The 25,975-nt window shown below is 36.0% G+C and overlaps 1 protein-coding gene across 1 annotated transcript; it reads left to right on the plus strand.

Annotated features, from left to right (window-relative positions):
* Positions 1-3,653: 3,653 nt before the first annotated feature.
* Positions 3,654-24,452, plus strand: LOC120083076 (golgin family A protein). Its single transcript, XM_039038610.2, has 3 exons — positions 3,654-4,196; positions 16,147-16,308; positions 23,941-24,452. The coding sequence occupies exons 1-3, from the start codon at positions 3,852-3,854 to the stop codon at positions 24,073-24,075; spliced, it is 642 nt and encodes a 213-aa protein (XP_038894538.1). The 5' UTR covers positions 3,654-3,851; the 3' UTR covers positions 24,076-24,452.
* Positions 24,453-25,975: the final 1,523 nt, after the last annotated feature.

Genomic DNA, 25,975 nt, shown 5'->3' on the forward strand with positions numbered 1-25,975 from the left:
AGTATATTCTATTGAAGAGTCCAAAGAAATAAACACTTTAATCATTTATGAGCTGCAATGCAATTTGTTGATGCATGAGTAGTGTATGAATGTTCAAGTTGAAGAAAAACATCTCTTGAAGATCACTCATGATGACAAGTCATGAGATTGAGGGTGTGGAAGAGGATCATGAAGACGAGGACGAGGTTCCTAATCTTTTAACAAATTCACAATTGAATGTTATCTCCATCACAAATTTGGACATTTCAAGTAGGAATGTTAAAAAATGTCCAAATTTGTAGAAATGTGCAAACTTTGCTGATATCAAATATGAATTATTGTTGATGGCTAGCACGAATATGAATAAAGACAACAAATAAGATGTGGGTATCTTGACACAAGTTGCAACAACCATATGTGTGGTATGAAAGAGTATTTCTCTAAAATTGGACAACAAGTCCAACATGGTTTTTTGAAAAAGAGGAACATTAGATTGAAAGTGAATGGAACTATTAAATTATCACTTGAGTTTCTTGTGTGCATAAATTGAAAAATAACCTATGGATTATTGGCCAATTGTAAGAGAAAAGGCTTGCTATTTTATGTTTCAACATGGTACATGATAGAAGTTGTTTCTCAACCTATAACATATGTCTATTTTAACACAATTACTGAGGATATGGTATAAGATTCACATTGTATATATGGTCATTAAGCTTTTCTATGTCTCAAAACTCTTCAAGAAAATGAAATAGTGAACGATGTACTACAACTTAAAATTCCTTTCAGAATATGCAAAAATTGCTTAATAGGAAAATGACATAGGGATTCATTTTAAAAAAAGGAGCACTTGGAGAGCTTCACAAATTCTTCAATTACTGTGAGCTGATATTTGCGGACTAATAGCTCCATAAAAGTGTTAATTTAGACCAAATAAATCGTGTTCAGTTTAAGTTTTTTATGAGCTTAAATAGTTTATTTGTAGGGAATAGATAATAAGGAGTATTTCAAAGGCGTGGAGGGAAATCAAGGTCAAATAAGAGTAATTAGAAGTGGAATTGAAGGAGGTAGAAAGACCAAATTGCCCCTGCTTAGAGCATTGTAACGCACAAGATGACACTCAATAGTGCATGAAGACAACAAACCAAGTGTCGCAACTCTCTTCAGGATGAAACATAATGCAACATTATGGTGCATTGGGGGCAGTGCTGCAGCTTTGCAACACTCTCATGATGTACAAAGTGTTATTTTCCTTTTAGATCAAGTGTGGAGTGTTGAGGATCAAAATAATTTTAGATTTGCCCGATTTTGGCCAAATCCCTTGTCTTTTACCTTTTCTTGCTTTATAATTGATATTATAGAGTTGGGGATCGAGTTTTTTGATGGTCAGCTAGGCTCGAGATGCCAACTTAGAGGTTGGTTGAACTTGTACCTGTCCACATCCATCCCCGCCCTACCCCACTCCGTCCTGTGGACATCTTTATTTTGCTATTAATATTGTTAAGTTTTAATGATAATTCAATATCAGTATTATAAAATTTATTTGGTTGGTTAAAAGACTTTTGACAAGTATTTTTTGGCATGTCACAGATTCGTCACAAAATCAGCCTAAATCAAATCAGATCTCCATTATTTTCATCTAGATCGATTAGAGCTGCAAGGAGTTTTTATGGGAAGCTTAGCCCTTGGAAGTCTATAAAATGCAAAGATTTCATCCCTAAGGACATCAAGCTTCAAGCCACTTAAAAACTCTTTCATTTTTCTGGACTTTTTCTTTTTAGTTTTATGTAAGAACGTTTCTAGGGAGTTGTTGCTTGATCCTCTCTTAAATTGTAAATCTCTTTCGAGTACTTGATTCAAAAGAATAAGTGTAAGTGCTATTGTTCAACTCGAAAGAGATTTGACTTAGCTAGATTGAGAAGCAAGTTGGATAATAACTTTTCCTTCTCTTTCTTGTACTTTTTATTTTTAGAATAGTTTAGTTTATGGTTCTAGTAATTACTTTTCACTTATTTATGTTGGAAAAAAAATTTGTATTATTTTCCATTCATTAGCAATATGAGTTCTTTCATTATTTACTTCTTTTGTTCTTTATTTTTCATTACGAACTAAGCATCTTCTTGGGATTCAAAGATGTGGATATCTTGAGGATGGACTAAAAGTTCCATATGTGTTCTGTTACTTTTGCCCACCACTTGGTTTACGTTTGCTTTTACTAATTTTTTGCATATTGTTAACTTAGCTTGATCACATAAGTTAGTAGATAATGTTGAGTATGATATAGAAAGAATTAGATAATAAACCCTTTCATAAAAGTAATATAGAAAAAAAAAACCTTTGACATATGATTTCACTTTACCTTAGAAAAGCCTACACATTTATAGTTTCATGTTTTATAATGCCTATGGAATCATTAGATTTGCAAGTTTTATCTAAGTTTTAAATTAGCTACAGAGATATGTGTTTAATTGCTTACTCTCGTAACGGTGGTTCTCTGAGAAAGATGAATAAGAGTTGAATTCGATTCATGTTACTAAGTATCGGTTAGGTAGATTGCGAGAACAATTCGATTGCATACAACTTAACCCACTATTGACTTGAAAGAGCAATTTGCGTCGCATGTCAGATTGTGTTTGAGACTCTGAGTTTAGTTGAGCAAAGTAAATATGAGTGCATGTTGGACACAATATTCATATGAAGGTAGAAACTACTTTTGAATTCCATCTTTATCTTATATCTTTTCACACCATATCTTTCTCAGTTGTTTTCCACCATTTATTTTCTTTACTTTATAAGCACACTACAACTCAAATCATTTTCTTGGTTGCCACTGCAAACTTAGAGGAGATCTTTCTTTCGTTGAAATTGATTTATCATATTTCATTCCTTAAGAATTTGATACTTGGACTTGTCCACTTTATATTACTTGTTTGTAGTGTATACTTACAATTTACACCTAGAGATGTTTGATCCAGAGCCTATCATGCGTCTATTTGTTCAAACATGACAATGAGATCAATCGTCAATACTATGGTTTGTGTGCAAGGAAAGCTGCTTATCGGGACGAGAGGGTTAATAAGCTTAGTGAAATTAAGAGTCAAATTTCCAAACTAATCTATGTCGTTCGTTAGTTAACTCAGGAATTGCAAACATCGGACACATGCAAAATATGCTCTTTTCAAGTACCAACTTCTTAGGAAAAGTTTCACAAATTGACCCAAAAACCAAAAACTTTTCTACCAATGACCTCTTCCTAAAAGTTTTTCTACCATTGACCTTTTGTCCATGCAAAATTCCAAAATTACCCCAAATTTTAAAAAGCCTTTAGACCGTTTGGTATCCGCACACCTCTACGAATACTTTACAATGATATGCTTTAGTCTGAAGGTTTTTTAAAAGTGGGAGTAAATTTAGAATTTCGCACGGACTAAAGGTCAGTAGTCGAAAAGTTTTGAGAAAGAAGTCGTTGATGGAAAAGTTTTTGGTTTTTTAATATTTTGTGAAATTTTCCAACTTCTTAAGCACGTCATAATGTTATTATTATTATTATTATTTTTTCTAAAGTAGAAAGAAGAAGCCAGCGTAATCACTAAAATTACATACGGTACATTTATTATTTTTACTTTAATCTTATTATTATGTGTATATATATTAATCAGATATCGATTTTGAAGGGCCAGGATTTAACGGAACGAGAAGGAAGGTCCTGGATGGAGACACGTGTTCAGAAAAAGCCATCTCTGTTAATAAGACGAAGCCAAAAAGCATTTTAGAGGGAAGGAGATAAGAATTTCCCAATTTTAATTTTTCCCCCGAAACGGATCGGACGCCCCACCGTGACGCCAGCGCCACCGATCCGACTGATTTGATTCATGGAGGGCGTTGGTGCCCGACTCGGCCGGTCTTCAACTCGCTACGGACCCGCCACCGTCTTCACTGGCCCGGTCAGGAAGTGGAAGAAGAAATGGATCCACGTTGCACCGTCGACCACCGCTTCCAACAACCATTCCCACTCTCAGCGCCACACTAACCCCAACAACGTTACCGCCAATGCCACTGCCAACTCTACTACCAACGCTTCGCATCTTTTGCTTTACAAGTGGACGCCTATTACACAGAGTCTCAACAATGGCAACGCCGATGAAAAGAACGCCGGCAAAGAAGAGACCCCGACGGTCACAGAGGAGCCTCCTCGCCGGAAATTTAAATACATACCGGTACCCGCCTTTTTCTTCATCTGGGTTTGTTGAATTTTAAAGTTTTGAATGCAAAACGGTAGCTTTGTTGGATTTAATTTACTGGGCTTTTGGTTTTGTAGATTTACGTGAGTGTCTGAATATACTTGTAGGCGATTGGCAAATGTGTAGGTACGAATGTGGACCTTTGTAATGTCGTGAGAATTTGGAAGCGCCGCACTTCCTACCTTAGCCACGTAGTAAGGTGCATATATCCTATTTAGGCTTCCAGTTGGGGCATAACCCTAGGGCTTGCTTATGTTCGGATCCTGTGCTTGTGAAATTTCTAAAGTGTCCATCGTGGAATAAAGATTTTTTTAAGAAGTGTGGTGGATTAATGCCACGCGTTTATTTTCTCTATTAGGACAATGGACTTTTCCAAATTTTTTACCATTTATGATGGTTTGATTATGATATTGTCCATTCGTATCTAAGCTCCATAACTTAACTCTTAGTTTCACCTGTAGGCCTTGTAGTACCATTTCTTTTGGATAGAAACAACTACTTTCATGAAAAAGCTTGTCAAATTCTTACATACCAATGATACCATAGGTTTTCTTTTCTCTACTTGGACTATGGTTCCATCCTGAAAAAACCCTTGAGCCCTCCCTCCTCTGTCCAATCTTTACCACATCAAGAGTTTAATCTTATCCAAGTTAGTTATTTTTTTTTTTCAAAACACAATCTGTTCGATAGGGCTCACCTACATATCAAATTGCGAGATAGTCGACACCTATCGCTCATTGTGGCATAGCACTCTTAATAATCCTCCCTCCAAACAAAGTTCTATTGAGTCTCCTTCCAACGATCTTTGTTTTCGAGCATGTTGCCTTTACTGTACAGATCCCAATTGTTAAGATAAACTATGGCCCCCTATTTTTTGTTAGGCACCTTAGAATTTATTTATAATTCCACATAATCATGTCTAAGCCTCGACATGTTGTTTGACATATGAGGATTTTATTGATAGGATCAAATTTGTGGCATGACTTTGATAAGACGTGTTAGAATAATGGATCTTTCCATATCTCTATAATTGTATTATATTATTGCTTTTGGATTAAGCTCTCATGATTTTGTGTTTGCTTGGTTATTTTTTTAAAAGGAAACAAGTCTCTTTATTAATATAATTAAATGAGACGAATGCTCAAAGTACAAAAGATATCTACAAAGAGCATAAAGCATAAAACCTAAGGATTAATAGGCGCACTCGGACATCTCAACTAGTGACACCCCCTTAGTGTCCTCATCATATCGTACAAATTAATCTCAACGAAAAAGTGCTCGATGCTAAAAATAGTCCTTGCAATGAACCAGTAAAGAAACAAAAAGATAGCTTTCGATCAAAACTTCTACAACAAAATATAAAAAAGAAGAACAAACATCCAAAAGCAAGAGCACACTATGCTGTAAATCTGAATCTGAAGTCTTCAAACTTTTGTCAATCCTCATGTATGAAGGCCTGGCAATTTAAGCTTATTTCTTGTAATGAGTAAGCTGCAAAGGTTGTAGAAAGAGAGCACCACAATGAAGCATTAAGCCTAGCAGCCTCGAAACGAGCAAACCAAGGAGTTTCCTTGTCATGGAACACTCTTTGGTTTCTTTCAAACCAAAGTTCAACGAGCAAAGCTTTCAAAAGCGTTGTTCTTCCTCCTCTTGACAGATTATATCTTCTCCATTTATCCAATTTGTTCTGCAGTTTATCTATTACCGGCTGCCAAAACTCCACCTTTTTAGGGTAGCCACCCAATGGAAGACCAAGATATAAAATAGGGAGGGTGTTCTATTTTGCAGTTTAACCTTGAAGCTACTGCCAGCAGCTTGTCTTCTTCAACATTGATTCCACAAAGGGCAAACTTTTCCCAATTAATTTTCTGTCCAGAGCACCACTAAAAAATCGCAAGAATTTTCCTAAGCTTATCAATCATTTCATCCTCATATTTGCAAAACAACAATGTATCATCCACAAACTGAAGAATGGAAATGTGAACTTTATCTTTTCCCACCAAAACCCCTTCATATTTCCACTTTTCATGAATTCTAGCAATTAAAGTACTTAGAACTTCACTAACTAAGAGAAATAGGAAGGGGGAGAGGGGATCCCCTTGCTTAATTCCCCTTGCTCTCTCCCTTGGTCTTCCGTTAATGAATATGAAGAATCTTGGGTTAGAAATACAACCCATAATCCATGTAATCCATTGGGAATGAAAGTTTTTTTCCATGAAGAACTTTTTCAAGAAACTCCCAATTTACTCTATCGAAGGCTTTTTCTCGATCAAGTTTTAATATCTAATCTTTTTTCTTCTTGGATCTATAATCCTTCACGGTCTCATTTGCAATAAGAATTGGATCTAGAATTTGTCTCCCTTCAATGAATGCACTTTGTGTAGGGGCTATTATACTTGGCGTGATCTTTGTAAGTCTCTCCGCAAGAACTTTGGCTATTATCTTATAGACAAGAGTGGTTAAGCTGGTCTATAATCCTTCACTAAGACTGCATCCTCCTTTTGAATTAAACAAATAAAGTTTTCCTTAACACGAGTTAAGCTTCCCATTACTGTAAAACTCCTCAAATATGTCCATAAGACTGCCCTTTAGTAAATTCCAGAACTTAAGGATGAATTCTATGGTATAGCCATCCGGTCCAGATGCTTTATTCTTTCCCAATGCCTTGATTGCACTTTTAATTTCTGATGGACTAAATCTAGTCACCAACTGACTATTTTGCTCAATAGATACTCTTGGCCAATCCAAATTTATGGGGATAGATCGAGTACCCAAACATTTTGAGTAAAGAGTGGAATAATAACCCAAAATAATATCTTCAATTTCTCTAAACGATTAGTTGGAATGCCTTAATCATTAGTCAGCTCTGAGATTAAGCTTTTTCTCCTTTTTGCTGCTAGGAAACGAGGAAAGAATGCCATATTTTCATCTCCCAAGTTTAGCCAATTTAACTTGCTTTTTTGCATGAGATTTCTTTCCTCTGACTGATAAAGATTCATCAAATCTGCCTTCAAAGAAATTCTTAAATCTTCTTCCACCGAGAAATCTTCGTAGCATTCAGCTTGCTGGTCTCAACTTGTTATTGCTGGTCTCAACGTTTTAGAGGTTATTGATGCATTTTTTTTTAGTGAGGGGAAGGAGGTCCAACTAGTTAGTTGGGAGATTAGTGTCCTGTCAGCTGCGACAAGGGTGGGTTAGGCTTTGGGAACTTGGAGAAAAGAAATGTCACATTCTTAGCTAGGTTTTGTGCTTACCTCTAGAAGTTGATGTTGACACTTTGTGGCATATACATATATTTTGTTTTATTATTTTTGGTAACATACAGTAAGACATTGTCTTCCTCATTTTAACAATTTTGTCAAGTCCTCCACGAGCTTCACTTCCAATTTTGGAAAAACCATTGGAATCGTAATTTTTTTTAATAGAAACAACTGCGTTCATTGAGGAAAAAAAATGAAAGAATACTAGGGCATACAAAAAGATCCGAGCCCACAAAACCCTTAGAAAAAATGGCTTCCAACTAAGAAAAATATTTCCTAACGAATAATTACAAAAGACCTTTGAAACCGAAGTCCAAAGGGGGACGTGAAACCTCACAAGGGATGAAACCTCATTGGGATCCCTTTCCATGCCACGAAATGCTCTATTGTTTCTCCCACCCCAAAGATCCCACAAAATCACACATACCCTGCATCCCAAAGAAAATGACCTTTCTCTTTGAAAGGTGGATGGAGGAGGAACTCCCCGATCATCAAATGAACATCCCTCTGATGAGCGAGCACAAAATCAACTTCTTGAAAGAAGTCATTACACACAGATCTAGCAAATTGACCCTCTCAGAGAAGGTGATCAAGGTTTTCTTCCGCCGTTCGACAAAGGATACTACACCAAGGGCCATAATGAAACTCTATAACCTTTTCCCTTGACTTTAATGCCATTCATTGCAAAAAGATGCCTATGTTAATTCTGTCTATTTGTGGATTGAAAACTTTCCTTGCTTTATTTTATAACTTGCATATGAAAGAACTTTTTGACCTTGAGTTTGAATTTGCAAACTTATATTCACTGCCCTTGTTGCTGCATTTGGTGCCCAATGTCTCCAAATCCTGGTGACTTTCGTATTGAAAATCTTTTATGCTTGTTAGATTGGTCGATTTTCCTTTTTGCCAAATTCTGGGAGACTAAAACGTCTTTTTATTTATTTTTATCAGAAACTTGTAAAATGTATAACTCAAAAGCCAAGGACAGTGTACACTGAGGAAGAGAGTTCCCCTTCGCAAAGAGAATTAATTCTCTTTCAAATTGTTTCATAATACAGTCTTGTATAATCTACTGCCTCAATGACGTTGGAGGTATGAGATGATTTTCGTTTGGCGGGGAGCTAACGGACATAGCAAAATCATGGATTCTCATGTCAGATGTATTTCTTTCATATTTGGATTGAATTGTCATCTTCCTCATAAGAGTTATGGAGGTTGTCAGGAGCTGTTATTTTGATTGGAAAAGTTTCTAGTAGAGTGACATGTCTGCTTAGCATTTGGTCCCTCATTTATGCCTTACTTGAAAATGGGATTTCTTGATTAAGAAATTGTATGGACATGCATTTTGTTGATGTCTTTTGAATTTAAAGTACAATTCATATACAATATGATTTTTTTTCTTACCAATGAAGTAACATCTTCATTGCTCAAAGGGACAAACGTGTGTACATCTCCTGCTTATATGGGCCAAATGGGGCTTTCATACACGAGTTCTGATTGTAATTATTCGCTAGGCAACAATATTTAGCTGGAGCCCCTTTCTTTAAAGGGGTCTTTTGTGGGCTGGTATTTTTGTATGCCATTGTATTCTTTCATTCTTTCTCTAGTTCTTTCTTAAAAAGAAGGGAGTTCTAGTTCTTTATTGTTGTGTGTGTTTGGGTTTGGAGGGGCACTGCCCATAGACGTTCCTTGGGACTTATCTTGCAGTGCCTTAAACTGGTATGGTACTCTGGATCTAAGGTCAATTTAGTGCTGTATATCTGTGGTAGTTGCTACGAAGCTAGTTGGGTTCAAGATCGGTCAATTTCTTTGGAAGAGTTTGTAAATTTATGTCCTCAGTTTAAGCTTTTATAGTCTGAGAATTTCCTTTGGTCACTTCTGCGTCTGCCAATACCCATCTTTAACATCCATCAAGAAAATCTTCAGTAGTAATTGAAAATAGCGAAGGTGTATGGGCAGTTGGTCTTGTTCTCTTGCTGGATAATACAGCTATTTCTTTGAATGTCCAATCAACCTTGTATTGTTTTCTTCCTTCATGAATTAATTGTTTATTAAATTTACATGAAATCTAAGTAGGACATGTCAAGCAAAAGCGTCATTGTCTAAGACACCATATATATTGTTGTCAATTGTCAATAGACATCAAGTACAGTATCACTATTTTCATTATTTAATTTAGTCAACCTTGTAAGGTCATGAGTGTTCCTTTTTGTTTCTTTTCATTTTTTGAACTGTTTAAATGTTTCATTGATAAGATGATATATACAAAAGGGACGACCAGGTCTTGTATTTTTGGTTTGGAGAGCTTTCTTGATTTATTTGGTTAAGACCATGTGTGGATCCTTTTCCGATTTTAGTAGGCCTTCTTTTTTTGATGTTGGTCAGCATCTTTTGGCCCTTCTGTTTTCTTTCAATTTTCTCCATGAAAGTAATGACAGTTTAATTGTTTGATTAAAAGAGAAAACAAAACAATGAGGGGGCAACCCCAAACAAGAAGGGACCATAAGAAAACCTTCCAGCTCATTAAAAGGTCATTTGAGCTATGATTTTTAAAGGAAGAGAAGAACATTTACACCAACCAAGAGCTAGAACAAGAACACTATCAGCAAAAATTTGATATTGCAAGTCCTATTGTTCCTTTCCATCCAAAAAGCTCCGCAGAATGGCCCTGACTGTTTACAGGACCTCTTTATTCTTCTTGTTTGTAAGATTGTGAGTTGGCTTTGTTTTTCGATCTAATGCATTTACTTGTGCTTGATAAATGCTTGATACTTTCATTTCCGATAATTACATTGTTGTTGATGGTACTTCACCTTGATTCGTTAAACTTTGGTGGTTTTGATTGAGTTAGCACATGCCAAAAGTGCCTCTTAAATGAAGTGAGGCCCCCTTAGTGAGCGCGTGCCTTGGAGCCTCACATTATTTTAATTAAGAACTTGAAATTATTCTCCTAAAAGCCACATTTCTCTGTGGTCAAATTACAAGTTCAATGAATTTTTAGGTTTATGTCTATTTGTTCATTGAACCCTTTTTTTGGATAAGAAACAATTTCACAAAAGTGTTTAATAAGTTTTTAAACTTTAGGTTTGTGTTATTTGATTCTTGAACTTTAAAAAGTATCTAATAGGTTTTTGAATTTTTAATTTTTTATGAAATAGATTCTTAAATTTTCAATTTTGTGTCTAATAGGTTTTGATTTATTCAATTTTTATTTTGATTTATTATTTTAATTCACAATCCTACTACACACAAAATTAAAGTTTAGGGGCCTATTAAACATAAAATTAGATTTTTATATTCGATAAGTAAGTTGATTTTAAAACTTCCAAACATATAAGGAATGCATGGACACAAAATTGAATGTTTGGGGACCTATTAGACACAAAGTTGAAAGTTCAGGGATCTTTTAGACATAAAACTTGAAAGTTTCATGAACTACTCTAGGAAGCGGATACGATAGGACACAATGATGTGCCAATTTCTAAAAAAAAAAAAAAAGGATACAGATATGTTGTAGATACGCTATTTTTTTAAAACTTTTTTGGGGATATATGTAAATTCGACAAAAGGTACTAATTTAGTTGTGCATATAATTTAAATTTAACTTTTCGATTGGATTCAACTCATCTTGCCTCCTCATGATGTTCTTGTTCTTAGGCTTTCTCTAATTATTCCATTCAAGACATTTGTTTGAATTGGAATGCATTCATTTTCTCTATTTAAATTAGTTTGTATCTTTTATTTGAACTTTTATTTTCAGTTTTTGCTTTGTTGTATTTTGAGCATGAGACTCTTTCATTATATCAATGAAAGGACGTGTTTTCTTTTCAGAAAGAAAAAGAAAGATGATAAAAGAAAGAGATTTAGAAAGGGAAGATGTAACTAATAAGTTAATTAAAGGAGATTTAAAAAAAGAAGAGAGGAAACAGGGGAAAAATCGTGAACAATGGTGGTGGCAAAGCTAAAGGGAACAAAGAATGATGACAGTGGTGTTGGTGGCGGTGTAGTGAGGATGGTGCTTGGTTGTGAATCGCAGATGCAACAATGAAGAAAATGAAAGTCTGCTAGGTCTGTTGTCTGCAATAGTTAGGGACTCAGGGTTTTTAATTTTTAATTTTATATGTTTTCTCTTCTTATTTTTGTTTCTCTTGGGCTAGCGCAACTGTGGGCTTCTAAATAGGATTGGGATGTGGGCTTTAAAGGGGGGAAAAAGAGCTCCATGTGTCCCCTTCACATATCTCGTGAGGACACGCATTTGGTTTTATTTTTTTAAAAAAATTGGGTTACACAAGTTCACTTATTGGACACGTGTCTAGAGTGTATTTGGACGAATTCTTATTTGACATGTATCTGATAAAATTTTCTACCCCAAATGAAGAATTCGTGCATCATAGACTAAACTTTTTTTGTTTTTTGTTTTTTGTTTTTTTTTTTTAAATTTTGATATTACAACTTTCATTGAGAACACATGAAAGAATACAAGGGTGAAAAAACTAGGCCCACAAAAATCCAATCAATGGAAAGGGGTCCAACCAACTAAAATGTTACATAAAGAGTAGTTGCAAAAGGTCTTCGAAATCAAAGTCCAAAGAGAGACATAAAACTTAACCTAGTCACATGTCACTAGGGTTTCTCTCCAACCCTCTAAACACTATGTTATTTCTCTCTCCCCATAAAATCCATAACAAGGTGAAGGTGCACACACCCTTGCTTCCCAAAGAAAGTGGCCCTTCTCCCTAGAAGGTGGATAGAAGAGGAACTTCCCGATCGAGCCACTAACACTTCTCTATAGAGCCAATGTGAAACCAAACTCTTGGCAAAAGAAATTCCACGTCGACCTCACGAACTCACAACTCTAGAGAAGATGATTCAAGTCTTCCTCGTCCTTCTGACAAAGAATACAACGAAAGGGACAAACTAACGAAAGTAACTTCCTCGTAAGCTGATATATCGAGTTCACACAACCTAGTAGAACTTAATAAGAAAAAAACTTAACTTTCTTTGGAATCTCAACCCTCCACAAGGCATCAAAGATGGACTTACTAATGGGAGAGGTAAAAAAAATGAAGGTAACTTCCTCATAAGTCGGTAACAAAGGTAAGGAAGGTATCACAGGGTTTAGGGACCAACTAACGAAGGTAAGGAAGGTATCATAGGGTTTAGTGACCAACTAACGAAGGTAACTTCCTCATAAGCCGACTCATCTAGTTCACATGACACAATAGAACTCACCAAGAAAAACTTAACTTTCTTTGGAATCTTAATCCTCCACAAGGCACCAAAGACAAACTTACTAACGAGAGAGGTAAACTTGTAATTTAATCTCACTCTAAAATAGCCTCCTACTAAAGATTTTAAGATAGATCGATGAAGAGGTATGGGGAATTTTCCTCCCTGATGGTGGGGAAAAGATTTGTTTGTTCTTAATATAATTACCAACATTAACCAACATGGTGTTGACCTAGTGGTAAATAAGAGAACATCCCCTTGATAAAGGGCTAAGAGGTCATGGGTTCAATCCATGGTGGCTACCTACTTGGGATTTAATATTCTACGAGTTTCCTTGACACCAAAATGTTGTAGGGTCAGGCAAGTTGTCCCGTACACTCACGGATATAAAAAAAATACCTACACTATAGTCTTGGAATAACTTTTGGTGGGTGGGGGTGGTTCTTTCATCGTAATAAGGAAATCCTTTCTAGCCAGATTGTTATCTTCTTGCTGGCACTGTGAAGAAAAGCTTCATGGCTCCGCAATGGAGTCTTATTCCATATCTTTTTCTATTAAAGTACATGATTGGAGCTTTATAACTTTGGGAAAGAAATGTAGAATAGACATGAGATGGGCATCATTAAGATACCACCTAGCCAGAAAGAAGAACCTAGTTCGAGAGAGATTAGATATAACTCATGAGGGTGGGCATTTGGTGTGCAGGTCCAACAATTAAGCTTGGGATGTTAAGCATGTGGTTAAGCTGGTTTAGAAAATTTTTGTTTAGAGTGCAGGTTCAAGAAGTCTGTATTTGGGGTGTAAGTTTAAAAAGCTTGGATTTGGAGTGTAGGTATAGAAATCCTGAGTTTTTGTAATATTTAATTATATTAGACCAATTGTTAGATTTTAGATTAGTTTAAGTTTGTCATTTTAGTTATTAGTTCAAATTGACAACCTTAATGATGTAAAAAAATTGACTGACTTCAAAAGAAAACACATTAAGTTGTTTAAAATGACCATGTAAAAGATAAAGTATGTTATTCTAATATGATTAGTTTTAAATTGAATGTATGCTACTCTTGAAGCTTGGGTGAGCTTAGATAGCCCCCTCATTCCCAACCCATGGGCCAAACAATCCCTAAAATGGTTACACTGTTGTCTAGAGACTTCTTTTGGGGATGTGAATATGGATACTTGTAGCCATTTGGTCATTCAGGACTCAGGAGTGCTTCCTTATAAATGGTTATGAAATTTATCAAATGAAGTTGATACTCTTTTGATAAAGCCCCCAGTAATATGATTTACTTAGGCCCTCTTTCTCTCAAGATAATCAAGCTTAAACTAGCTGAAGCCTAGGGTTTATAACAAAATCTCCTGAAATACTCCTTAGCTAATTACTATACTCCAATAACACGCCTAATTATATTCTACTAGCACCACTAGCATAAGGCTAGGATTCTGATGGGTAACTTGTCAACAAAATTGGTAATTTTTGGAGGTCTCACAATTGAGACTTAAGGTGGTGGACTCATTGATTAATGGATGGACAGTCATTTTTTAAGAAATTCTTTTTGAGAAAACCTAGTAGTGGAGATGGTGCTGCTTGGTTGGCCAATTTTTGAAGAGGTGCAACTTTGCTCATTCCGTGTGGAGTTATTTTTTGAGGTGTATGACTTTCCGTTGGCCCGCTATAGAGACTGATTGAGATGATAGAGGAATTCCTTCTCCATTTTCCTTTAGGGAGAAGGATCGTTCTTGTGGCTTTCAGGGGGTGTGCACTCTTGTGGAAGTGGAATCTTTGGGTAAGAGGAACGATAATATTTAGAGACTTGGAAAGGGACTTGGATGGTGTGTGATCCCTTGTTAGAATGTGTTTCTCTTTGGGCTTCAATTACAAAGGTTTTTTTTTCCTCTTTTGTTCTTTTTTTTTTTTTGGTAATTAATTGATGGGTGTTGTTTTATAGGATTGGGGGTCTTTTCTTTAATGGTTTTCCTTTTCTGTGTGTTGTTTTTTTGTTGTCCATGTATTCTTTCATTGAAGTTGTTTCTTAATTAAAAAAAAAAAAGGACAATGGAAGGCTAGTCTCGACATGTGTTCTTTAGGGGGGAAAAAACTTTCAATAGTCTATAGACATGATGAAATTTGGAGCAATGGACAACATGATTTCCCCCTTGGCTATGAGCACCATATCAAGCTTCTCTTATAACTTTTTCTCCAAATAATTGGGCACCTCATCAAGGACCTTAAAGAGGGAAAAGTAGGTTGGAGAATTGGACAAGATTGCCTGGTCAAGGGAAAAGCGGCAGTCTTCGTTGGTAAACGTAGAATCTTTTAGCTGCCTGATGAATACAAAACATTAGAAAGTACGTTGGCTGTCTATGAACTTTATATTGTTTTAATGAACACTGTTAACAAATAGATACTTCGTTGACACTTGCAACATTTAAAGCTTTGTAATGCAGTTATAAACTCTGTTTTTCCCCCTCTTCTAGAAAGATAGGATGCCTCTTTTCATCTTATCCCAAAAAAAACTTTTTTTTAATATCCTTTTTTTGGTAGGGCATATATATTAGAGTGTTACTGATTACTCCGCTATTTTAATCCCAAGACTTGACCGTTTCTTTTCACAGTTATTATCATTTTGTGTAGGGGGGCTATTTATCTGATCGATATCTTCACATGGAAAACGATCTTTGGTTGATTTCCTCCCCTCTCTCCTCGACTTCTCTTTGTTCCTCCGAACTCCAGAAGTTGAACTCTAAAGAAGATTCAGATTTTGTTCTTGCCTTGTTGTCCTTGGGAGGATCATTCGTTTAGACTTTGTTCAAAGAGACTCGTTGGCCCCTATAAGTGTATCTAGCGTACACATCTTGCTGAAGATTTGAATCACTTTGTTACAAGTTTTCGTTTTGCCTTGCTTTGCTTCCAAGGTGTGGGGTCATCTGTGGCCAGACATTTTTGTATATCTTTGGATTAGAGGATGAATCTGAGATGATTAAAGGAAGGTTGTTTTGGTATAAAGACTGTAGCAAGTGATCTGTTGATGTTTTGTTGGTTTTCATAGTTAAGAAAGACGACTTTTCTTTAATTTAGGTAGGTCCTGGGAGGTGTGGAGTTTTGCACATTATACCATCTCTCTTTTTAGGATACTTTTCACTTTTGTTTGTTTGTTTTTTTGTTTTTTATTATTATTTTTTTTTTGCAATTACCCCCCTAATATTGATCACCAACAGCTGGGTTTTCTTGAAGGTATTTCTGTTGCTTTGGTGTTTGTGCAGTGTGCCCCTTTTGTATTTCATTGGTACCATTTATCTTAATGGAAGATGGTTTTCCACAGGGAAGATCTGTTATATAAGAAGCTTCATAATTATGATTTACGTCCGCCCCAATCTAAATTATAAATAAGTGGAATGTTTGGAGGCTGGAAAGTTTATTTATTTGTCTTCATGTGCAGATTGCTGTGTTAGAGGAGCAGAAAAACGAGGCTGCAGAAAATGAAGCTGCTGATAATGTTGAAGATGAAGCTATCAAATCAAATGATGTTGCAGTAGCAACCAAGGGGGAGGTTCAAGACGAGAAACCAGATATTAATGATGTGCCAATGGAAGAAAGTCAGGTAACTTACTTTTTGTAGTCGTACCAAGTATTTCAATCCGCCACTGTATACTTGTTTGGGCTCTTTAGCAACTTGAGAGTAGTGAACCTTTCAAAATTAGTTGCACGCTATGCTTCATGTGCTCAATGTAAAAAGGATGAGCTATACAACACTAACTTATTATTAGTAACCCCTCGTAACAACTTGAATCTTTCCTCTCGGCCCCACAAGAAATTCACCACTCTCCCATAACTAATTTCCCTTCTCCATTATTTACATTTAGTTCTTCTCCTCTCTTTCTTTTTCTCATATATCTTTTAATAACCAGGGGTCTATCACTACTCGTCCCCAAAAAACCACCTTGTCCTCAAGGTGAAAATCAGGAAATTGCTCAGCAATATGTAATCTGTTTTGGGTGTTTTTGGGTGTTTATGGATAAATAGAGTGCTTTGTCGGATAAGGTTGGAGTTTAACATATACCCAATCCAAGATTGCAAATTCTACTTCCCTTTGTTTGGTATACACGAAAGCCGTCATGCATTGTTGTGTTCTCTAGTGTAGCCTTTAAATTCCTCAACATATCATCTCTCTCTTTCAAAGAGTATTGACCGCACCTACCACAACAGCTTCGTTTTCATAAGATATAAGTGGTGGAATTGGTCAACCATATACCACCTCGTACGGAGATTTCTTTAATGATGTGTGATAAGAGGTGTTGTAGTTATATTCTGCCTATGCAAGCCAATTTGACCACTTAGTTGGTGTCTCCATAGTAAAACATCGTAAGTAAGCCTCTAGTCCTCAATTGACCACTTCCGTTTGACCATCAGTTTGAAGATGATATGAAGTACTCCGTTTCAGTTGACTACCCATTAGCTTACATAATTCTTCCCAAAATAAGCTTGTAAATACCTTATCTCTGTCCAACACAATACTTCGTGGCACACCGTGTAGTCTTACCATTTCTCGGAGGGACACTGTTGCCACAGTGGCTGGTGTGAACGAATGATTTAGAGCAATAAAATTGATGTAGCCTAGGAGATAAAAGGAGAGAAATCTCCAATAATAAAATCAAAGTCTTTATTATGAATCAAAAGTTGCCAATACAAGAAGACAATCTCTCTATTATGGAGAATTGGAAAGTAAACTAATTCTAATTCTAATTAATGAAAGAAACTAATCCTAATCCTAATTAGTGAAAGAAACTAATCCCAATCCTAATAAATCAAGGAAACTAATCCTAATTCTAATCAATCATGGAAACTAGTCCCATTCCTAATCAATTATGGATTTGACCATAATACCCTAACTTATCCTAATCCTACTACAACATTCTATCCCTAAAAAAAAAAAAAAAATTGTCCTCGAGTTTTAAAACGAAAATGAAGATAAAAATAAAAAAGTAAGCCACTTGAACGGACACATCTCTGAACATCGGCGTCAATAACAACAACCAATTTTCACAAGCCACACCAATATATCAAATATTTGATTCTTGAAAGGGAAAATTATTTCCATCAATACTATCATCAATGAACCCAAGAATTAAGTTAAAAAAATCATTTGTTAAAATATATGCAGACTCCTTAAGGAATGGTGGAAATTTTTTTTCAATTTTATTCAAATTAGGCTACCCATGAGTATCTTTTTCTTCCATACTTAGAATTCACATCCTCCCAGTACGTCCTCTGATATAACCTTGATCTTGGTTGTTCTTGAACGATTCTGGATAAATCTTGGACATTTTTTCCATACCATAGGTGTTGTCGATTCTCTTGTTGTCTTTCTTGGTGTTCAAGACTAATTTCCACTCTATTCTCTTGTTGTGGTGGTAATTGTGGTTGGTTGTGTGGCTCAGTTAATTGATCTGACCAATTGGACACATTCGGTTTCATCTTCTTGAACATCTCCATCGTTGATTTCATCAATTAATAGTTCCTCATCACTTGGTTCGAATTGAGCAACCTCCGCGTTAGTTCCATCGATTTTTTCTTCTTCTAACGCAAGCTCTTCTTCAATTGATTTTTTTTTCTTCTACTCCGTTCATTTTTTGCGCAATTTCACAACCCATTTGGATGAGTTCTTGATCTTCTTTAGTGAATAAATGTTATTCTTGATGGTTTCTTGAAAAATCTTGAAGATTATAATTATGCCTTTCTTGAATTTTTTCCAAAAGAACCCAAATTTCATGCATTCTCTTCCGAAAGTCCTCTTGATAGATGTTTTTATTTGAATATTTTTGTTTTCTTAAAAATGTTTCGACCTCTAAATTTGTGTTGTATTGATTCATGAGTGTTCTTTGATGTTGGTGATAATAATTTCTTTCACACTCTGAATCATCTAACTCCCAATTCTTACGTCGATCTCTTGATAAACCAGTTTGATTGGATCGTTGTGCTCTTTGTTGATAATATCGCCTGGTTATTCATTCCAAATTGCATTAGAATTTTCATCGGAATTGCTAGAATCACTATAATCAAATTTCAAATGTGGGTAATGATAGGTTCTTTGAGAAAATCGAGCATGAGCGGAGTTATTATGTTGGAATTCTTCTTCTGAATCACTTGAATAAAAATTTCAACACTGCTTTGGGGAGGAAATTTGACTTTCTTGCCTATACCAATTGCTATATTTTTTTTTTCGTCATCTTCCTTGATCGGTAATGGTCCATTCTAGTAAAATCTTGAAAAAAAAAAAAAAAATCTCGGTATCTTCTTTCTTTTCTAAAATTTAAAGGATTCCCCCTGTATAGGCGTGGACTGTTCAACAACGAGCACAACTCACGAAGCTCCCTTTTGCAATCGGCATCGCCAAGAGTTTTCCGATCTTCCACCGGTGGCAGTCAATGTTGGTCCAGACGGCTGCTCTGAGACCAAATTGATGTAACCTAGGCGATAAAAGGAGAGAAATTTCCAATAATAAAATCAAAGTCTTTATTATGAATCAAAAGTTGCCAATACAAGAAGACAATCTCTCTATTTATATAGAACTGGAAAGTAAAACTAATCCTAATCCTAATTAATCAAAGAAACTAATCCTAATCCAAATTAGTCAAAGAAACTAATCCTAATACTAAGAAACCAAGGAAACTAATCCTAATTCTAATCAATCTTGGAAACTAATCCCAATTCTAATCAATTAAGGATTTGACCATAATACCCTAACTTATTCTAATCCTACTACATGGGCATACTTAGATAATCGATCCACCACCACCAAAATTGCATTGTATACTTCGGATTTCGGTAGCTCATCAACGAAGTTCATAGTGATGTCATCCCAAATTATTTCCATTACAGGGAGTAGTTGTAATAATCCTATCAGTGCTAATGACAGATACTTGGACTGCTGGCATATAAAGCAGTCACCCACAAACGATCGTACACTAGATTTCATACCTTTCTAGAAGAACTCCTTAAGGCGTTGATACATTTTGAGGGTTCCATTATGACCTTCGACTGGGTGATTATGAAATTCTTGAAGCAAGAGAGGGATCGATCGTGGGTGATATTGAAGGTAGAACCACTCTCTGTTTATAGAGCAACAAATCTCCCTTCACGGAATATCCTTTCCTAGTTGAGTCTCCAGCTTGTATAGCTTGTCGGATTTGCTTCGATTTTTCATCTTGATCAATTTGATCACTGAATATTGCTGAATTTAGTCTGTCCACGCAGCTCAAAGTGCCTAGTTCCAAGAAAGGCCATCAGTTGTCGAGTTTTCCAAACCTTTCTTATATTCAATCACAAAACCATACCCAACCAACTTAGCCACCCATTTTTAGTATTCACCAGCGATAATCCGTTGTTCCAAACAAAACTTGAGACTTTTCCGATTTGTTTGCACTGTGAATTTTCGCCCCAATAAATACGGCCTCCACTTTTGCACCGCCAAAACTATTGCGATTAATTCTCGCTCATATATCGCCTTCAAATGGTGAGTGAAGGGTAAAGCATGACTGAAAAATGCAAGGGGGCGACCTGGTTGCATCAACACAGCCCCTACTCCCACTCTCGAGGCATTTGTTTCTACCATGAATGGTTGCTTGAAGTATGACAACTCCAAAACAAGAACTTCTGTCATTGCTTGCTTTAATGTCTCGAAGGTGGTTTGAGCCTCATTGTTCCATTGGAACTTGTCCTTCTTGAGCTGTTGTGTGAGTAGAAAAGCAATCGAGCCATAATAGCCATTAATTTGCAGTAATAACCCGTCAACCCAAGGAAGCTCCATAGATGTTTAATGGTGGTTGGTACTGGCCACTGTTTCATAGATTCAATTTTCGAAGGGTCAGCTGGTACCCCATCTGTTGATATCAAATAATCGAGGTATTCAATTGTTGATGCCGCAAACGTACATTTTTTAAAATTTTCCACTAGCGTATCTTTTTATAAGATTATAATGTCATAAAAGAATCAAGTAAAAAGGATCCTCTAATTGAAATTAGGAATTCGTTAATGCTTGCAGTACCAAGGACAAGTGGTTTATGTGATCATGAGCAGAGGAGCTATAAACCAATGTCATCAAAGAAAATCATAACAAATTTATGCAAATAGTGGCGTAGGATGTCATTCATTATCGATTGAAAGGTTGATGGAGCATTGTGCAGCTTGAAGGGCATCACTAGAAACTCGTAATGTCTTTCATGGGTTCTAAAAGTCGTTTTGTAGACATCCTTTGCTGTTACCCTGATTTGATGGTACCTGGATTTGAGATCAATCTTAGGGAATACGGTTGTCCCCGTCAGTTCATCAATGATCAGAATAGGAAAGTGACATGGGATCTTGCTTGATTGAGAGCACGATAATTGACACAAAACCTCCATCTACCGCCTTTTTTCTTTACTAATAGCACCAGGCTGGAAAAGGGACTGGTGCTTGGCTGTATAACCCTTGCATTCAGCATCTCTTCCACCAAGACGTTCAATCTCATCCTTCTAGAACTGTGGGTAGCGATACGGACGCACGATTACTAGACCTTCCCTAGGTCTCAGCTCAATGGAGTGATTGTGATGTCGCATAAGTGGTAGACCCTCAATCGGTTTAAAAACTTCTTGATATTTCTGTAGGACCACCTATATTTTCGGACTTAGGGTGGTTTGATCATGATTGAGGTGAGCATCATTTATTTGAGCCACTATTGCATTCAACTCTGGTAGGATCCATTGGCCTTCCTCCCTCACGAACTTCATTATGGATTTCAGGGAGACTTAGGATTTCATTAAGCTTCTGTCCCCTTTGAGTTGCACCTTCCATTCACCAATTTGGAAGTCCATTTTAGATGTGCCCCAATCACATTCAACACGACCCAATGTCTTAAGCTAGAGAACACCTAAAATAACATCTACACTACCCAACGACAAGGGGGGAAAATCATTAATAATAGTTAAATTTGGAAGGTTAAGAACCACACGTTTGCAAATGCTAGGGGTGTACATAAAAGCATCGAAAACCGATCTGACCGATCAAAACCGACCGAATTAAGGACGGTCAGTCGGGGCTAGGGGTCGGTTGTTTGGTTTTCGGTTTTTCTGAAAAAAAAAATTTGAAAATCGACCGACGTATATATATATACATATAATTTTAGCAAGCTCATTACCACCAACCTAAGTCCAAACCTACTATTTTAGTATTGATTTATTATTATTTTTTATGTTGCCTAATTTCTCAAATCCATTACATGATTTATTTAAATTTTTTCATAAAAAAATGATTGATTTAAAATTAAAAAAGTTGTTAATTTTATTAACTTAACAATAACACTTTATCAATTCATCTGGCTTTTCTTAAAAAAAAGAGACCAAACTGACCAACCGATTGACCTGACTGATGGTCGAGTGAATTTCACTTTTTTTTTTTTGGTCGGTTTTCGGTGTTGGTTTTACCGACACTGACTGATCGATGTACACCCCTAGCAAATGCCCTTTTTCTTTAATAGAATTCCCTGTTCCTAGCATAATTTCGTAGCTTGAGGTTGGAGATCGCGACAGACAGTGTATTTATCAGTTATTTGTTGATGAAGTTGTGTGAGGCTCTACTATCGATTAACACCACCATGTCTTTATCTCCCACTTTGCCCATAAGCTTCACCGTTTTGGGTGTGTCAATCTCTGCCAGGGAGTTGAGAGATAATTCAGCAACTTCCATTGGATCCATAAGCAGAATATCCAACGTATAGGGGGAATTTCATCGACTTTCTCAACTTTGAGGTTTCCTTCCATGGTGAGGTCCTCGTCCTCGTCATTATAAAGCAATAGATTCAACCCTTTTTTATAGCGATGACCTGGAGTATACTTTTTGTCGCAACGGTAGCATAACTCCTTGTCTCGTTGGCTCTGCATCTCATTGTTCGATAACCACTTAAATGAACCGACGGTGAACGATTTTTCCATTCACATCGCTTAGGGTCATCAAAGTCGATGAACCAGCCGTACTTTGACTAGGGTTAAGGGAGATAGTTCTGGTTGTTGGGATACTCGAGTTTGTCTGACTGAAGTCGAATTGGTGCCTGATGATGTAACAGATTCGCTTGCCTTAGTCGATGGGCTTGGGCTTCCTTCACTCCATTTCGTTCTACGGGCTTCTTCAATATCCTTAATCAATTGGGTCATCTGCATCTTCTCCTTGATGCCTACCAATTTGAACATCCTCATCTCCACTTGGATATCCTCCTTCAGCCCACTCATGAACTTGCTCTCCAGCGTTTCATCAGACAGATCCTTCAACGGCCCAAATGTTCAAATCGGCATCGATATGCCCTCACTGTTCCCTCTTGTTTCAGGGTGAGGAATTGAGCTCATCGATCTTCCTCTTTTGTTGGTAAAAAAACAAAGCAACATCTGCTCTTTCAACTCTACCCAGGTGTCCATCGGCATTCATTCCTTCTCCCATTGTTGCCATTCCAATGCCTCCCCTTCTAAACAGAATACAGCTGCCTCAATCTTATCCTTCTCCGACACCCCTTCTAAACAGAATACAGCCGCCTCGATCTTATCCTTCTCTGACAATCAATTGACGACAAAGTATCGTTCCACTCGATGGAACGATCCTAGTGGATCATCTCCTATTTTTCCTTTGAAAATTGGTATCTCAAGTAATCTTAAAAGCATATCGAATAAAGGTACCTCTCTTTTCTTTTTCTGACGTACTTCCGTTCTGCCTCCTCGACTGCCGGTTGTTTGCCTTTTTCTGTCACTATTCACTCGGATGAAGCTGATTTCACACCGTCATCTATCGTACCTCCTCTCCTTGACACGCCTCAAGTGCTGCCAGCATTCCCTGTTCCATGATCTCTCCCATCGCTTCAAATCGAGCTGACATGGTGTTTTCTGTCAGTTGTTGCATCTCTGCAAGCTGTTGCTCCATCCGAGCTTCCATACCCACCTGTAGCAAGGTGAGATGTTCTTCAATCGTAGACATTCGAGCCTCCATTTTCTTCACAACCCGAATCTTTCCTCTCAACCCCACGACAAATTCACCACTCCTCCATCCCATAACTAACTAATTTTCAATCTTCATTAATACATTTAATTCTCCCCCTCTTTCTTTTTCTCATATATCTTTTAATAACCGGGTCTATCATAACCTTTGACACTAAACTTCATCTTTATCTTATGTTAAACATGTATAATGGTTGGGCTTTTGATTTCATTGGTCTCAGGACAACGATCATCCAGTGCGTCAAGATTTGAACGAAAGCACTTTGGATTTAAGTCTGAACTTGAATGCTCTCGACGATGGTGGCGAAGCTAGTTCAAAAGCTGATCACGTTAGAGATGGCAAGAGGAAGGGCTAACCTTAGAGTGTGTGGATTGCTTGGACCTGTCATTCTACATTTGAGAAGCAGCTGCAGTTTCGTCCTTACCAATTCAATTCTCTTATTGGAACTGAGTTACTTGACATCCCACATCTCTGCTAATCCCGGAAGTATATGGTTCTCTCTAGTATGATTGCTTATTTGAGCTAATTTGATTTGTTCACAGAAAATATACAGTATCAATTCTTTTATCCTTAAAATTCGATATCAATGTAAGAAACTGTAACGAGAGCCCGAGGAATTGTGTACCAATTATCCACATGTTGAGATTTTAGTTTTATTTGATTTCCACTGTCAAAATGATTGTCTAATGGACTCACAATCCCTGCTATTATAATGACATTTTTTTACTCCCATCTCTACTCCATGCTCTGTTCTTACCAAGTCTAGTTTTTATTTTCAATTTTGGCTAGCAATTGTTTCTTTCTGTTCCATCCATGGGAAGAAATGAACACGTATGCCCTTTGTTGCAAAATTGAGGAAGCATCAACTACTTCATAACAAATTAGATGAGAAAACCATCTAATATAAGGTCTTGTTTATGTAGGAATGAGAATGTGTTTCGAATCAAAATGAGAATGTTATTCTTTCGTTTTTACTAGTTGTCTATATTGGAATAAGAAGTTTATTGATGATGTTTACTTTGTGGGGACTGAAATGTGAAGATGGAGATTATTCTAGTCTAAGGTTTGGTCCGTTATTTATTTATTTTTCGTTTAGTTTTGGACTCGAATATTGAGTTTTTTAAATAGGTTGCCTAATTTATCTGAATAGATACGTTAAATCGTGTGTCAAATACGTATTTGGGAAGTATCTAGAAGTATCGGTATTTGATAAATGTCTGATACTGATTCTTTGCCTCACATGAAGTATCTGTGCTTTATAGATGTTTACTACACTAAACCGTTGGGAGTTGATATGGGTATTAATTATATATACTAATGTTATTTGCATTTGCATATGTTATTTATTGTGAAAGCTTCATTTTCATAAAATAAATATTTAACAAATTAAATAGAAAATTTGATTCTAAGAAAGAATAGATAAAGATGTTTTTTAAAATAAAAAGTGAATAAGAAACAAAAAAGATTGTAATCTAATCAATTGGTCTCAATTTATAGATGGAAGGATAGGTATGTAAAATAATTAATTTATTTAGGTCGTTTGGATATTAAGTACAAGTTAATAACTTAAGATATACATGTCTAAGATGATAAATGTTGTATTATGCCTAAGATGATAAATTTTGTACTTGAATATGCATATGATAATTAAATTTAAAAGTTAAATATTTGTATTTGATACTTTTGCTTATGACAATAATTTAAATCATTAAATCTTAGTTAGATAATTTATAGATGTTATTAATTAATTAATAAATAAATTAAAAAAAAACGTACACATCTATATTACATTAAAAGGGGTTAAGGAGGAAAATTTTTACCTTCTTGTTTTGCCCTTAATTTTTTAATATATTTATATTAAACCCTCACTTTAATAGTTAGTTATTAATAATTCTATTTAAAGGCCACTCTCCATAGGAGACGACCATTTGCCAATCCACCTCTCAAGTCAAATATCATTCTATACAAAATAATTAATTTTTTTTTTCTTCCATGCAATTCACGATTTCTACAAAACATGCAAAACAAGACAGTAATCCTACATTTATTTTGTTTACATTTTTTAGGAAATTTTGAATTTCTTTTGTTTTGATTTATATTTGTTTATGAACAATTTATCTCTTCTTCTTTCTTTTGTTTTGCTTTTTGTTTCGTATATACAAAGAGGTAATTAATCTTTTTCTTCTAGACAATTCAGCACTTCTACAAAAGGGTAAACTGTATTAACTAATTTATTTTTAGGAAATTTTGAATTT

The sequence above is a fragment of the Benincasa hispida genome, chromosome 8 (assembly GCF_027475165.1).
Source record: "Benincasa hispida cultivar pf3 chromosome 8, pf3_genome.v1.1, whole genome shotgun sequence".
Lineage (NCBI taxonomy): Eukaryota > Viridiplantae > Streptophyta > Magnoliopsida > Cucurbitales > Cucurbitaceae > Benincasa > Benincasa hispida.

Coding starts and splice junctions, on each gene's coding strand:
- LOC120083076 (XM_039038610.2), top strand. CDS start 3,852: ATGGAGGGCGTTGGTGCCCGACTCGGCCGGTCTTCAACTCGCTACGGA. Junction 4,197..16,146: donor GGAAATTTAAATACATACCG/GTACCCGCCTTT, acceptor CTTCATGTGCAG/ATTGCTGTGTTAGAGGAGCA. Junction 16,309..23,940: donor TGCCAATGGAAGAAAGTCAG/GTAACTTACTTT, acceptor CATTGGTCTCAG/GACAACGATCATCCAGTGCG.